The 16,198-nt window shown below is 35.3% G+C and overlaps 1 protein-coding gene across 2 annotated transcripts in view; it reads right to left on the bottom strand.

Annotated features, from left to right (window-relative positions):
- Positions 1–16,198, bottom strand: part of LOC140138054 (choline transporter-like protein 2) — a 54,160-nt gene that overhangs the window by 6,795 nt on the left and 31,167 nt on the right. Inside the window, exons 5-14 of one of the 2 annotated variants that reach the window (XM_072159899.1) lie at positions 13,169–13,253; positions 9,817–10,017; positions 8,816–8,879; positions 6,896–7,043; positions 5,244–5,327; positions 4,713–4,825; positions 4,278–4,400; positions 3,522–3,621; positions 1,363–1,455; positions 627–717 (exon numbers count right to left, since the gene is read on the bottom strand). In XM_072159899.1, coding sequence (XP_072016000.1) covers positions 627–717; positions 1,363–1,455; positions 3,522–3,621; positions 4,278–4,400; positions 4,713–4,825; positions 5,244–5,327; positions 6,896–7,043; positions 8,816–8,879; positions 9,817–10,017; positions 13,169–13,253 — 1,102 coding nt within the window. Of the gene's footprint in view, positions 1–626; positions 718–1,362; positions 1,456–3,521; positions 3,622–4,277; positions 4,401–4,712; positions 4,826–5,243; positions 5,328–6,895; positions 7,044–8,815; positions 8,880–9,816; positions 10,018–13,168; positions 13,254–13,347; positions 13,433–16,198 lie in introns of both variants that reach the window. The other variant, XM_072159898.1, reaches the window with a different exon arrangement.

The following is a 16,198-nucleotide window of genomic DNA, read 5'->3' as shown; positions in this document are numbered from 1 at the left end:
AAGGTACATAGTACAAATTAAGTTAAGAAAATAGCTGACCAAACTAGTCCTAACCTGAAAAGGAATATGGGTATTTAGTCCATATAAATTATGAAAAGACAAAAACCAAACAACAAAGCAGTCTTTTAGACCAACCCTAAGTGATAATGTCAGCCCACCTATAATCCAGTTCATAGTAAAATTATAGTAGAATGTCACAAAGTATATCACAATCTTTACCAATAAAATGCACTTATAGATCTAACTTTGCAGTATTTACTAATAAAACACCCTTTGCATGGATGGCACCATCTTGGATTTGAACCTGCAAGCAAACCTGAAATGAGTCCTAATTTGCGATTTTGACCCCATTTGTAAGCTTTTTTCATTGAAAATACCTGAGCCAATATGGTAATATACACAATTTCATGTCTGTATTGGGCTATTCCAGTTGAAATCCATACACCAAAATGGAAGCCATGATCTTAATCTCTCAAACAGGATATGTAGATTTCAAATGGGTTCACCCATGTATGTAACTCATTTGAAATTCACACTCTCTGTGTGGAAGATTAAGGTCATGTCTTCCAAAGGGGGGTGTATGGATTTCAATTGGAATACCCATTTACAAAGTTACTAATACTAACCTCATATACACATTCTGTGCCATTTTCAATTGCGAAATCTGGCGGTGCATTGTATACCTCATACCTCACTTCATGAGATGTGGCTAGATAGCTGAAGAATATTTGGTTAAGGACAATTATTGACTGCTTTTTGATATGTAGAACAATTGGTCAATAACACTCACTTTTTTGATCTGAATCATTTAAGCAAACTACTCTTGTCATAAAAGGTGTACTTTCCTATACTGATTAACAATGTGAGCATTGTCTAGGCCAAACAAAAAACCTTTTGACCATATTTTTCAACAAAAAAAGAAAAGAAATGCAAGCAGTGAGCCTTATATCTATTTCTGATGCAAAAAAACCACTTTTAGTGGCTCATATAGTCTCTGTATCAAACTGTCAGTGGCATTAGTATGTAGTCACTCAAACACACTCCCTCTCCTTCAAACACTCTCTCACGCCCTCTCCCTAAAACACCCCACCCCTTCAAACATTCTCCCTCACCCTCAAACACATTCATACTCCCTCACGCTCAAACATATTCTCACTCCCCCAAACATACCCCCTCCCCCTCAAACACACTGTCACCCCCTTAAATGCACTCCTCTCCATTAAGCACACACCATCTCCCTCAAACACACTCCCTCTCCCTCAAACTCACTCCATCTCCTCAAACACTCTCTCACTCCTCCCTCTGAAGCCCCCGCTATCTCAAGTTCCTGCCTGGTGATTACTCTGTATAGTAAAAGGATACACTGCTATGATAGCCCATAATGAATATATGATGACTTGTAGGAAGAATGGTATGATGGGGAAGAATAATGTTGACATCATATTGCCTACAGCCCTGGAATAAAACAAGACACAACACTGGTTGGTTATTCAAGATAGGAAGGAATACAGATGGGCTGTACCGGTTGAAATCCATGCACTCCCTATGGAAGACATGACCTTACAGGAGATGTAGATTTCAAATTTTCCCAGCCATGTGTGGGAGATTAAGGTCATATCTTCCATAAGGTGTGTATGAATTTCATCTGGAATAGCCCGAAGCAAGAACAGACAGATGAATTTAGAATGCTTTGACCTTTGGGTCTGAAGAATTTTAATAAATTTATAACTACAATCTTGGAAATAATTGAATACCTGAGTGGAAGAAGGGCCCAACTCCATTTTACCAAAATAAGTTTATCATATTTTAAAAGACCTGTACCGTTGCCATTGCAACATATATCATTTCAAATGTATGTTATAATGTATGTTCATGTATCAGTACTCAAGGTCCCCTCAAGATAAAAACAGTGTTGGTGGAGTTGGGCCCTTCTTCCACTCAGGTATTCAATTGTTCGAAAGCCTTATTGGAAATGGTCTCCCTTCTACCCCACACAATGTTGGCATGCCCAATATGCTCATCTTCACTGTATCTTCTCCCAACATTGTTTGGTGGGGAAAGGGGAGGGGGCATGCTTAAGATGAACATGAAGATAACACTATATTATAATTCTTAGTTTCCAGTTTCTGAACATTAGAGTGGGTGTTCGAACACATTTTTTCCGGGATTGTAGTTACCAAAAGTATTTGACAAAATATACAGGTTGCTGGTGCATACAATCCATGCAATTGTCTTTAAAATCAATGTCACATTCTTCACTTCAGGCTAAAATTTGAACTTTTTTTAAACCTTGTGCATTGAGCTCTTCTAATTGATATCCACATATATATGTATATATGTTTCAAATAGACAATTAGATACCTTAAATTTGAAATACTCACTCCAGTCGTTAAAGATTAAGGTAAAACTATATAGGAGTATGTGTTTCAAAATAACTAACCCAAATGGATTCCATTTGAAAAAGATACTCCCTCTGCAGGAGACTTTTCCTAAATCTTCCACAGGGGTATGCTAGGGTATTTTTGTATTACTGGTAGGTCAGAAACAAACATGCACTAACCATCATAGTTTGTTAGGTCCCTTGGATACATGGCGAAACAACACAAAAGTACTCAATTTGCTCTTTCGCAAGCAACGTGCAAATATGATCCGAGTCCATGGTCAATTCAATGGCAACGATACATATTCATGATAGTAATATTTTAATAATGATTTCAAATGTGCAGAATGTTACATACTTATCCCAAAAGTATAAACCCAACTTAGAGCTGCCAACACTTTTCAGTATTCTCAACACTTCAAAGCAATCATTTAAATACAAACTCGGTATTTTAACACTTTCATGTACAAATGAATTAAGGGGCATTTTGTGATCCACAGCCTCATCCTCAACTTTTCTTTTAAAAAGTCGAGATTATTATACCTCAGGAAAGCTATGGCTACATAATGTCCATGTAAAAAAAATTGCAGATTAATTCATTTAGCAAAAATATTGTAATTTGAATTATGTTCTGCAAAATTACATCAATGTGGCCTATGGAACAATGTTATACACATAAATCATGCATAACTCGCAAATGCAAAATCGGAATCAACTGAAATTTTGGAAATAAGCTTTTTTTGTGGATACCTACTGAAAAATAGCATAAAAAGAGGATGCTAGAATCACAAAATACTCCTTTAACAGTGTTCTTAAGCATTTTAAGTATTCCTCAGTATTTTTGTCAGTATTCTTTGTAAAATCAATATTATTGTGGTATTATCTATATTTTTACTTGAATTGTTCAAGGCAGCTTTATGGTTTCCTATATTCGCTGTTACAAACAGTTACACATTAACTTGATTAAAGCCTATGGGTAAAAAAAAACCATTTTCGCTGGCTTTTAAATTTGAAAAGAGAGAAAATGTAAACCTCACAAAAATTTCCCCAAATACAATGAAGTTGGCAGCTCTGCCAGCTCAAAAGAATAATACCAGAGAAAAATATTACTGAGTGCATGAGTGGTTATAATATATCTCACTTGCTAGCTTCTGCTATGAGTTGTACAGCCAGGCGGATTCTATTACAGAGGCATAATGTCACCAGTAGTATGACCAAAAATATGACGAGGAGTATAATACCTACAAAACAGAGGAGGAAAGAACATACAAACAAACAAACAACATAAAAGTACATTTATTATTGTTAACCATGCTTTAAGGTTATTGATATGTTTTGAGCCATTCATTTATATGTATGGGAACGATGGATATACAAACATGCACTGAACAGCTTCATGCGCATGCACACCCGCCGCATTATGTATATTTCCTAGGACCTGAAAAATGATGAAAACCAAATTCCGTAATATCCTAGCTGTTTGTTAATATCATTTCAAGTCCCCACAATATTGGTATAGCAAACAAAGTCATATGAAGGCTATTGGAAATAATATTTTGCAGACAGGGGGTATAGGACCTGCCAATTCTGACACATTAAAATGAAGTACTATCTTCTGAGGATCGAAATTTAGGTCCCTGTATCGCTTGCTGTCTCGTTATATCAGTGTGAAGTTCATTTAAAGTCTTCAAAAGTATCGGCAAACATTAGACACACTTATTCTGTATTAATGTTTTGGTGAAAGTATTGTTACAGCCTTTGCTAGCAGTTTTCATGCATTTATATTAAAACTTACAATGACGAGCTATCAACATACATATCAAGCATCAAGTTACACAATCTAAATGCACAATTCTCTTCACCTTTCTTATAATTCATTTGCCACTATTGTACTCACCAAATGTCAGCCATGTCTTTTGTAACCTCAGAAAATCACTCAATGTCGCAAGGAATGCAAACGTTGGATCTGACACTCTCATATCCTCCAAATCAAAATACTGCTTGTAACAAAAATACATGCCTACAGGGAAAATATGTCATTGAACAGGTCATCAGTGATAGGTAAACATAATATGGCATAGCCAGCGGCTCATCCACTGGTATTTTGAACAGGCAATGCAGGGCAAACTAAAAGGATGGCCTGAAAAATCCAAATTTTTATCAATCTTTAGTATCATGTTTATTTATCAAATCAGTGAAAATCTTAAATATAAATGCTGACATTCAGGCCAGAGCCAGCTTTTGACTTTTTGACTCCCTTCATATTAATTCAGTAGTGTGATAAGACTCAATATATAATGTGATTAATAACCATGTTTAGCAGACAACTTACCAACTCCCAGTACGCCATAGATTAAGAATATGCTTCCCCATACCATAGGCCCAGCTATCCACCTCATAAGGATAATCCAAATCAGAGACAAAGCCATTCCTATAGCTAAACCACTGTATAGAAGCAACAACACATTAACACAATGTTGTGATGAATAATACAAATGAAGAGATCGCATACATTAAACCTAGCTGTCTCATTTGGTGCATCAACATGCCCCATATGTACACCCAAGAAACCACACTAAGCCAATGCAGCACAAGCTGAACTTCAAAGCTAGTGCTGGTGACTCGAGGTAGAGACTATAGATGTTACCATAAGTTTGTAGGGGTGCGAATAATGTATTTGTAATATTCTGAAGTTATGATAACGTTTTATAGATGTTTTTAGCACCCCAGTATATGATGCAATGCAGATATAATGGTGCTTTACCAATTAATACTTTACGTTTTATTATACCTCCCAAATTATGAGTATACACATGAGCCAAATTGTAAGACATTTTTCATTATTTATTTATTCATTACTTACATCAGGATAAGCCACCATGATGAAATGAAATCCTGGTACAAGAATTCAAGGAAACCTCTTAAATCCAAAAAGGTATTCACAACCCTGCAACAAAGCATATCAAATCAAATCAAATCAGATCAGATTGGATTAGATCAATCAATTTATCAATTCAAAAATAGAAATGACAGAAGCTTTATCATTCAGCAGACAACTACATTTCATTGGTTGTTTAGCAAAATAATATGATTCTGTATCGTTCAGTTTTCATATAATTACCATACAATAATAATATAGCCATATTTCCAAGCTGTTAATCAGCACAGGCGATCAACAGGTCTGCATACACGTGTGCTGATTGCGTAAGTGGAAGAGAGGCAATTACGTGCTACCTCGCATCGCGCCCTAACTGTGTGTTGTGCGTTAGCAATGGCACGCTGTATTACATAGCCCTGGCAGTAGTCGCATGACTAAAAACTGTAAAAGCATGCATGGAAGAGTTTGGAGCACAGCTTGATAATGTTAGGACTGTGGTGTTATTTATTTGTTTATCTTAAATTCATGTCTACTGAATGAGAAATTGTTCATGCAATCCGAAAAATATCACTGGTTTGAGGTCGTCCTCAAACCAGTGATATTTTTCATATTGGATGAACAAACAGGGGGGTAACAAATTTAATCTTGGATCTGAATAATCAGCAAATATGTACATACATTTATTACACACATCAGTCAGAAACTTTGAGTGTGCATCATTAACTGAAATTCAGATAAGAATAAGAATTGACTAATTTCCATTGCAAAAATGTGTTTTTTCCTTGCATGAATAATCAAAGAAGTTACAGCACTTTTAATTAATGCATTTCTGAAAGTGCACAGTCATGTTAAAGTTTGTTAACATCCTGTTGTTTTTGTAGGCATTGGGATCAAAATTTGTGGTCCTTCTTCCTACACACAGAGCCACTGGGACTTTTATCACTCAAACAATTACACAAATCTGAAGGGGTGTCACATGTTTTAAGCAAGCTTTACTGCTTGATGGATACAATATGTGACACAGTCTGATCAAATCAGACCAAATCTGGCAATAATGAAATTGGCAAATAAGCAAAAATAGTGAATTAAAACAAAACCAAAAATGGTCATATAAAAGGTTTATTACTTTACCATGTTAACAACTAATAAGGGACGCAGAGATTTCAACATAGGTACAGAGTAAGTTAGAATGGATAATAACTCAATTTTCAAAATTTCTGACTTGGTCTGTCATAGTGGATCAAGTCACATATAAAACTTGAGAATCTTCTTGCAATCTTATTGGTTCTTGCCCTTGTGATATGACACAATATCACACCCCTTATCATGTGCATGTCGACACGATATTCGTACACGCTATTTGAACCAATCGGAGGTTCATAGCAACAACAGGACTGATCGATTCTAAAATTTGGTATACTTAATATATTTATTTGAATTGAAGTGTTTCAGAATGAAAATTAAGGTATTGTTTTAAGCTGCTGTCTTGCACCTACATGTAACGTCTCATATAACATGCAAAATCATTATTTTTGGTGTTTTACTTAAAATAATGATGTTGCCCGTGTTATATGAGATGATAGATGCACTCCAACAACTAAAAACAATACCTTTATTCTCTACATTTTAACACTTACCTTTGAAAAGTTCTTTCTATGTCGGTAGTAGTGATATTAATTTCATTGACAGTATCACTTGTTGCAATGTAACCTGTTACTTCTTCAAAGATTTCAGCGACACTGGATTCATTTGAAACAAGGAATCCTGGGATACATCTCTCAAACACTGCAAATAAGAAAATTACAACAACAAAAATTACCAAATTTGATATAATTCCAATAGTGACTTTAATAAATTAACTTTCAACACATAATTAGAAGCTTAAATAATACTGCAAGTCATGGCACATATCCAAAAGGTGAGGTCAATCAACAAAATTATATGATTAAAGTGGTTTTCCAAGTAAAGTGTTGGAAAACCACTTTAATCACCTACTTTGTGTGCGTGCTGACGTAGCAACCTTGTCTTCTAACATAATTATAAATCATAGGCATGGGGATGTGTCCAACTCCTTCCTCCCTCCCCCACTTTTTTGCGGAAAAATGTTCTATTTTTTGTTCTATTTTCTTTCTGTTCTATTGTTTTGTGGCCTGTTCAAGGGACCATATCTCTTTTACCATATTTCACACATGCACCATGAAATCCTAACTTAGCCATGAGCAAATATTACAAACAGATTTGTAATTACTTTAATATTTGACTTAGATTTTCTCTAACTTTATGCTTCTGATGTATATGTGTTACTTTTTGTATTATTATTTAGCAATACCAATTACCATAACCTAATATTCTATGAACTTTGGTTATGGTGGCCATGCAATTAATTTGTTATGCTTTGCCAATTTTCACTTGTCTTCATTTCATATTTTGCCTACATTGACCTATACACAAAAGGAATATATTTGTGATTTGTTATTTTCATGGTAGCTGCTTGGAACAAAAAAGTGTGAAAAAATGTAGTGTGAAAATTTCCACATTTACAGTGCATGGACTACCTGATTTCCCCCTAAATTCAGACACATGTGATCATTGACCTGAGTGAACAGCTTTCAGCTCTGGCACAGGTCACTAGTCAGTCAATACATACTTTTATATAGTGTTTTCAGTTTGGTTTCAAGGACTTGGGCAAATCCCAGGTTGAACCCATTCAAGCATATCTCCATACACAGTGAACTATTTTGTTTGAAATGCCACAATAATTGTTATCAAATTGTTTTATACTTGGAACTGTTCAAATCCAGACATGATACTGACCCTTTGTAAAAAACTAAGAAAACGGAAAAAAATACGGGAAAAGGCATAAAACAGGGTTAAAAAACCAAAATCAGACTGAAAATAAACGAAAACACATAAATATTGGCTATAAAAAGTAGGAATTCTCATTTAAATATGGAAAATATGCCTGCAAATCAGAAATTCACAATCTATTTATAGCTACCCAAATTCTGAACATATCAACAGCTATTGCATGCTTGGATGGTTGTTTTCTTTTGAGTCAGATATATGTGACACGATCTGGTCCATGGAGGCCAAAAGTGGGAAATTTGAAATTGAGATAAAGGAAAAAATATGAAGTAAAAGCGAAAAACAAAACCATAAGTGAAAAAAAAATGTTTATTTCTTAGATTTGGAAAAAATATTGGAATTATAGAAAATATCAGAAGAGTTCAAAAATATAGGACAAATAGGAAATATAGGGCCTGAGTTTGTTGTATTAACTCTCTTCAAGCGGGAGTCGACTGCAGACGACAAGTTTCAATTTTTTTTTTTTTTTATTCAAAAATTTCAGAAATGTAACTTTTCATGACAATATTTGGAATCAAAATGAAAAATGCATTAAAATGAGTACAAACAAGCCTAGTATTGATTCAGTAGTTTTTAAGATAGCTCTTGATATTTTGAGAAAATGTTTCAAAACTTCAACTTTTTTCCGTTGAAGCGCATGGCTAGCACGCAGAGCATTAATAACTGTACATGTTTACAGCAAGAATACTCACATGGTTCACTTTTTAAGTAATATGCTGCACACCTTTTGTCTTCAAAGATTTTATCCAAGTTATTCTGAAATAAAACATGCAATGTCAACATAACACATAGAATTAGACATCTATACTTTTAGAACATTTCAACATAATTATTGGCAGAATACCAACAGACATTTTGTTCTCTTTTATATGCCACAGGCATGTATTAAAGGAGGATTTCATGATCCTAACATCCTATTTTTATGACATTTTTCAGTTGATATCCATGAAAACAGCTTATTCCCAAAATTTCAGTTGATTCCGATTTTGCGTTTGCGAGTTATGCATGAATATGTGTATTACACTGCTCCATAGGCCAGTGTTGTAATTTCGTTCTGGTATACCAGAATGAAATTCAAATTTGACGATATCTTTGCTAAACTAATTAATCTGCAAGAATTTTTTTGTACATAAACATTATGTATGTAGCCAGAGGTTTCCAGTGGTATAAAAATCTCAACTTTTTTTTGAAAAAAGTGGATGGATGAGGCAGTGGATTACGAAATGCCCTTTTAATAAACACTTTCCTAAAAGTCACTTGAAGTTGTCTAATAAATCAGTGCTATTTTTCAAATAAACCCATAGCCGAGGATGTATCCCCTGGCTTCATGTCTGTTAGGATATAGGATAACAGTATGAAAATTCTCTTTAAAGCCTCCACGATCCACTTTTAGTCTACTTTCTACACTGTTAGTCCCTCATTCCATACACAAGTTTCTGCTATGCAATCTGACTAAAAATGGACAGTTTCTGTTTGCAGTGTATACTTATAGGACCATCCACCTTTTTGCATTAATGTTTTGATGGATCCCAATGTGTGAATATATTGTATCAACACATAATAATGATAAAATTGGATGCTTTACACCCAATATTAATGATCTCGCTATATGTCCAATATGTCAAACCTCATAGCTCGACCAATGAATAAATATGGGCTCAACCAATCCAATTTTATATTAATGTATACTCACAAAATAAGGACTAACAGGATCTGTATATTCTGCCTTGGGATCAAAAGCATATTCACACATCATCTTATCCCACTCTGAATCCGGTATATCAAGCCCCACTTGATCTGGTAATCCTGCATCTGCAGCTGCCTCACCAAGACGGTCTAACAGAAGCAGTGTGAATGGTGCAAAGGTCTCCCGCGGACATCTCTCTAAACATATCTGTGGTGAGGATGAAATAACATTTTAATAAAATAACTCCCTTGGCAACTTTGGTTTTTCATCTTCACAACAAAAAACCATGCACTACAGTGTGTCTACTCTGAAGTACAAAGTGTACACAGCGCGTAAACAGTGCGCAGTGCTGCGTCTCTGCTGAGGTATGCGTGCCTTCAACATTACATTACATTACATACATTACATACAAGGCATTTATAGGGCGCCATTTCATAAAGACTACGGCACAATGTGTGTGTCCGTGTCGGTACTTTGTACTTCAGAGTAGACAGACTTTAATAAATGCAGCTTCCTAAAGGGGTGAAATTGGGTTATTCCATATTCTATTTGGAATCCATAAACATACATGGAATACATTACCTTAATTTCCCACACAGGGGTGTAGATTTCAAATGGGGTCTCCTATTCAGGTAATCCCATTTGCAATTCACACTCCCTGTATTGGGGCATGATGTGTTCCATATAGGGGAGTGGAATAGTCCATTCAAATGACTACTAGAACTCAAAATATAGCTATATGACATTCAACATTATACAAATAGAAATTCAAATTACACATTGCAAGTCAAGTGATAATTCAAACTCGAATTTAAACAAATTTTAAGCAAATTATTAGGAGGCTATTACTTTAATGCACAAACTAAATTCAGAAACAATTAATATATATTAATCAGGAAACATGATTCCTTTTACCAAATGTGAAGTATACGCATCCAACACATACATGTATGCACATACCACTGATTGGTTGCTCAGTGCTCATGTGATCTGCTTCGCAAAGTTTGTTTCTATAATTATCTTACAAATATTTTCTTTGCCACTCACTAATCAAAAGCATTGGTGTCAACTGAAAGTGTCATTATATAGCGTGCTGTTTACTTAACATACAATTGGGTGAAAGTAGAGCTGGGAGCTGTGATAGAGTGTAAGCAAGGCAAATGTCTTATCAAATGTGTTATTAAAGTATTTTGCTGCAAGTCTTTGATGAGAGTGTTCTTTCGCGATTTTAACAAGGTGCCTTCCGATTGTGTGCTTTACACATCGAACACATTGTTAATTCTGCCGTCTGCCGCCTTACGTGTCATACGCATTGTGAGTTGCGCATTGTCAACATCGCGGAAGTACACTCTCATCAAAGGTTTACAGCAATTCACTTTAGAGTTATGGCAGGTAGTATATGCATGCAAGTTTCTTAAAATTGTCAAATTCTTTACTTTTTTTTTTCCAAAATACCTACATGCAGCTGTGTCAAAAATGAACACAAAATTTATTGTATATAATACTATAGAGCTTTTGGCAAATGCACACAGCATAGAGGTTTCACACATGTTTAAGTGGAGTCTTCAACACATGGGTGTATCATTTTGAACACCAAAGATTTGTGCAGAGTGAAAGTACAGTCAATTCAGTCCAATGTCACTGGCATGGCACGCACTTGGATCTAGGGTGGTTCTCGCACTATAGCTGGAATGCAGGGACTGCCTTTTGAGCAGAACGAGAGGAATCCGCTCTCTATTGCTCTCCTTAAATCTGATATAGGAGAGTGATTTTTTATCTCTCTTTAGTTGACCATTCTCTCCTTACATTCTATGCTCTAAACAGCTCTCCTTGAAGACTCTGGAAGAGCTATTTAATGCTCTCCTGCAAATTCCAAAAGATAGTCACTGGGAACGTGGGGCTTTGGTAGTATCGCACTTTTGAGAGCGCTTACTCAGGGTGGCAATTACTTGAATCCCTGTCAGGCTATATCACCCAATATGTCTATCTCACAATGCAACCAGTGATGAGTGACACAATTACACTAATAAAAGGCAAAATACATTTTAAATTCCAATCTTAAATATCAATAAGCAATATGCATCAACATATGAAAAAAGAAACTTTTGGCACATTTGTTAACTGACTTTAAAAAACACAAGACATACAGAACTATGAATGTGATCACTGTTGTTAACCCACGCTTTAGAAAGGGTGGGTTTGAAGGGTCCACAAAATGTCTAAAAGGGTGGGTTTAAAAAATTTCTCATTAAAATGCGTGTCCACATATAAAGCGTGGTCACTGATAAAAAGGGTGGGTTTAGAAGTCGACAATTGCAATCTCAAAGCTTACTGTAATTTCTGATTGAATGAAACACAAAAAAAATATTGAAATCCCATTCTGCATGGTCATCTAAAACTTCAATATGTAATTCTCTTTAGATGCAAAGCTGCACCTCCTGGACCACCATAACCACAATATCTATGATCAGTAACCACGCTTAGAAAGGGTGGGTTTCTGAGTTTTGGTATTTAGTATAAAATAAAAAGGGTGGGTTTGAAATAAAAAGGGTGGGTTTGTATCACCACTGCCAACTATGGTGATACATTCCCTCATGCACATATTAACTATTCTTTACTTTTAATATTATAATATAGCTTTAAAAATGAAACTGATAGCAAGAAAAATACAACATTCCAATAAGATAGCTTTAAAAATGAAACGGGTAGCAAAAATGTCAATTAAATATGTGACACAATCTGGTCCATGGAGGCCAAAGGAGGCATTTTTGAAAATTGAGTTACTATACCTTATACAAACATTCGGCCATCATTTAAGGTCTAGCATACTTGGTTCTAAGTTATGAAGTTTTACAATGTCTACTTTCTTTTGTATTTTATTGTGTTTTTACTACACATTTTTGCCTGTATATCTTAATGTCAAATTTGCAGCCTTTGGCCTCCATGGACCAGATCGTGTCACATATAAAGAATATGCAACTATAAATAATACATAAAATAAGATTCAGGGTGTCGCTGTGAACAAATTGCACATTATTGCTTTAATCAGTGTGCTAACTTAATAAACCATAGGCTTTCTTTGTTGTTGAAGGCCTATGCTTAAACAAAGCACTACATTGTTGTAAAACTACTACAACTTAATACTCTGATCAAAAACTTGATTTTGTCCTCATTTTGCTGGATTGAATGAACAAGTTGATGCCCATAACTTCAAATTTGTCAAATGTATTCAGCATAATGTCAAATGTCATAGCAAAATATTAGCATAAATATATATATAGATATATAGATATATTTTCGTGCAAATAGGCAGGCAAGCAAGCATGCAGGTATCATGGCTATCGTGCATACATGTTACCTTCGTTGATGGACAACCAGTTTCATAAACTGTTGCTACATTAAAGCACTCCAGAAGATCAAAATACATGAGGAATGGCTTAGTTCTGTACATGGGAGGCAAAGCAAGTTGAATATATGGTTAATGATCACTATAATCCAAGTTAGTGTTTGTATAACTGGGTTTAACCAGTGTCTTACCTTGGTTGATGGACAGTTAGAAGTAACAATAGTGGTTGTATCGAAGCATTCCAAGAGATCAAAATAAAACAGGAATGGTTTTTGCCTATAACACAGGATAAATGAATGAAGACGTGAAGTGAGAGAATATGTGCGTATAAAGAAGAAATCAAAATACAAATTGCCTAATTAGAAAGTGCTGTTCATGCTAACATATTTACATATGTGAAAATAAGCTTATTGTAATACTGATGTACATTTCTACAGCGTTCAAATCTATCTGCTTATATAAAATATATTGCAAAATAGTGTTAAATCAGGCCGCCATAAATCCGAGCTGGGCCTGAAGTATAAAAAACGGGTCCAATTTTCTTGGAAAAATTGTAAAAACGTGGGTGTACTTTCAAATTTCCAGAGGCACACCCTACCACTATAGACCTTTTTCCCTCTTTCCCATCATGCACTATTCCAGGGGGGGTATGAGTGTCGCAAACTACATCATCTCCCCGGGGGAGTACAGAGTTAAGTTCATTACATTCTGGAATACGGACATTTCGGCTGGTGCCTTCATCACAAAAAAAAGGAATCGATAATCACAATAATGGCGCCCATGAACACTAGTACCTTTCGGGGCAAAAACAACATTTTTATGACTTATGGACATGGTGTCCTCACCCAAAAAAGTTTCCTGCTATTGAACCCTAACTTTGTATACATTTTATAGACCTAATGTTGATAAACTAATGACGGGACACGCCGTGATATTTTGTCGGCATCCGTTTCACTTTTTTTTCGGAGATGAAAATAAAATGTAAACACAATCTCTTACACAGATGTTCTGCGTCGCTCCGTAACTGCATCACTCGTGTATTCAATAATTGCATAATAGTAACATCGATGGCTTTTACGATAATCCGCATATATGGAATCAGTATGCCCATATTAAGACAAAATAATTCCAAAGGTATGGCAAAAGAACATCGGATGCACACGATCTATGAGGTTGATGAACTACGTCATACCCCCCTGGAATAGTGCATTGTGGGATAGAGGGAAAAAGGTCTATAGACTACAATAACCTCATCCCAATGGCTTAGTACAATAGCCTCAATTAAACAATCACAGTGCAAAAATTTGACCTCAAATTGAACCATGTATGAGTTTTTGTACCGAAATTTTTAGAGGTCATTCAATGAATGTGCAAATGTATTGGGGTTAAAGAACTGTGCCCCTGCTGATAGATGAGCATGTTGTGGATTCTAGTTTACGCACACAAACCAAACTTTGCAGAGTTAAATGCTTGATCACAACTGCTCTCTGAAAATCATTAGTATCACCTGAAATTAATATTGTGACCTGCAAAAACAGTACTACATATGGATTGAACATATGGACAATTATTGATATGCAAAGTACACATTTCAAATCAATTGCACTTCACACACATGTCATGGTGTCTCATACAGCCATGGTAAAATGGAATATAATATTAAGCCAATGAAAGTAGATCATTATTAGTTTCCTGCTGGATGTATTAAATATGGGAGGCAGTCATTTTTCATTATTCATTATTTTGGTAAAATTTCATTGCACTGTTTTGAAATGTTTATAGGATTAGGAGGTCATATATAGAGAGAGCAAAACTAAAAAGATGGCAATAGGAAACTAACATTCATATTTCATTAGCCTAATCAAATGCAATGAATTGGCACAATGCCAGTAGTTGTATGCAGGTAGGTTTGAAAGTACGTGCCTGTACATTGTAAGTGCAAGGTCGCTGCATCTCCGAAAGGCCAATGCTGGGACATCTGTGATCATCATGGCTGCCTTTTTTTGGCAAAATTTTGCTAACATATGTTGGACCATCATGTGTATAGTTTTAGTTACATGTAATCCATCCCTTATTCCATGCACAAGGGGCTTTTCCCTCATCCCATCTAGACCTATTAGGCACTCACTGCTAAATGGCCACCCTATTCCATACAGCTCACAGCTGATCAAGTCTCAAGTTAAGTTGAGTCATTGAGTCTTGAGTCATAAAGTTTGAAACTGGATATTTTGGATTTGAGACTCAAGTCCTAATATGTTGAGTTCAGTCTGAGTCGAGTCGTTCAAGTTAAGTAGAGCCATTCAAGTAGAATGAGTCGATGGTTACAAGTCTGTACAGCTCTGCAAAGGAACCTTATAATAATGGGCATGTTTGTACCAATCTGAATGTACTATTACTCTAGCATATTGTAACGATCATTGAACAGTTTTTTAAATTTTGATCAAAATTTATTAAATGTCAGTAATTAATATTGAAGTGCACTAGGTTGTTAGTAACATCCTGTATGTATATGTTTTTAAGTGCCTATATCAGAGACAATATACGGTAACAGAACTAGTGCATGATCCCTTGTGTAATGCACGTAAGCTGCATCTGCATGTTCGACAAAATTTCATGGAATTTCATTTTAAAAGTTCATTGTATTTTTTACCATTAACAAGCTTTGGAATTTGGATCAGTCCCAAATACATCATAACATCACAGATTAATATCAATACATTTTACAATTCAAAATGATCTAAAATTATCAAATTCATGTCCTATGTGTCATCTGCTTGCTTTTTCACACAAAATAAATAAGACACATCAACTATCACTCTTAAAGTGGGTTACTATTTTTGGTGCAGTGGTATATTATGCCAAACAATTCCCGCCTATTTCCTCAGTCAAAATACGAAATCAGGAAAAATTTCCACATTTTACTATTAGGCCCAAATTTTGTTCCTGATTTTTTCCCTAAATTTTTCAGTATCTGCCTGCTATGTTGAAGGTTCGCTATGTCAAAGGTTCGCTTCTGTAATATTTGCTATGTCGAAAATAAAG

This window comes from Amphiura filiformis, chromosome 17, assembly GCF_039555335.1.
Source record: "Amphiura filiformis chromosome 17, Afil_fr2py, whole genome shotgun sequence".
Classification (NCBI taxonomy): Eukaryota; Metazoa; Echinodermata; class Ophiuroidea; order Amphilepidida; family Amphiuridae; genus Amphiura; species Amphiura filiformis.
The sequence above is the reverse complement of the archived record's forward strand: the minus strand, read 5'-3'. Positions and strand labels throughout refer to the sequence as shown.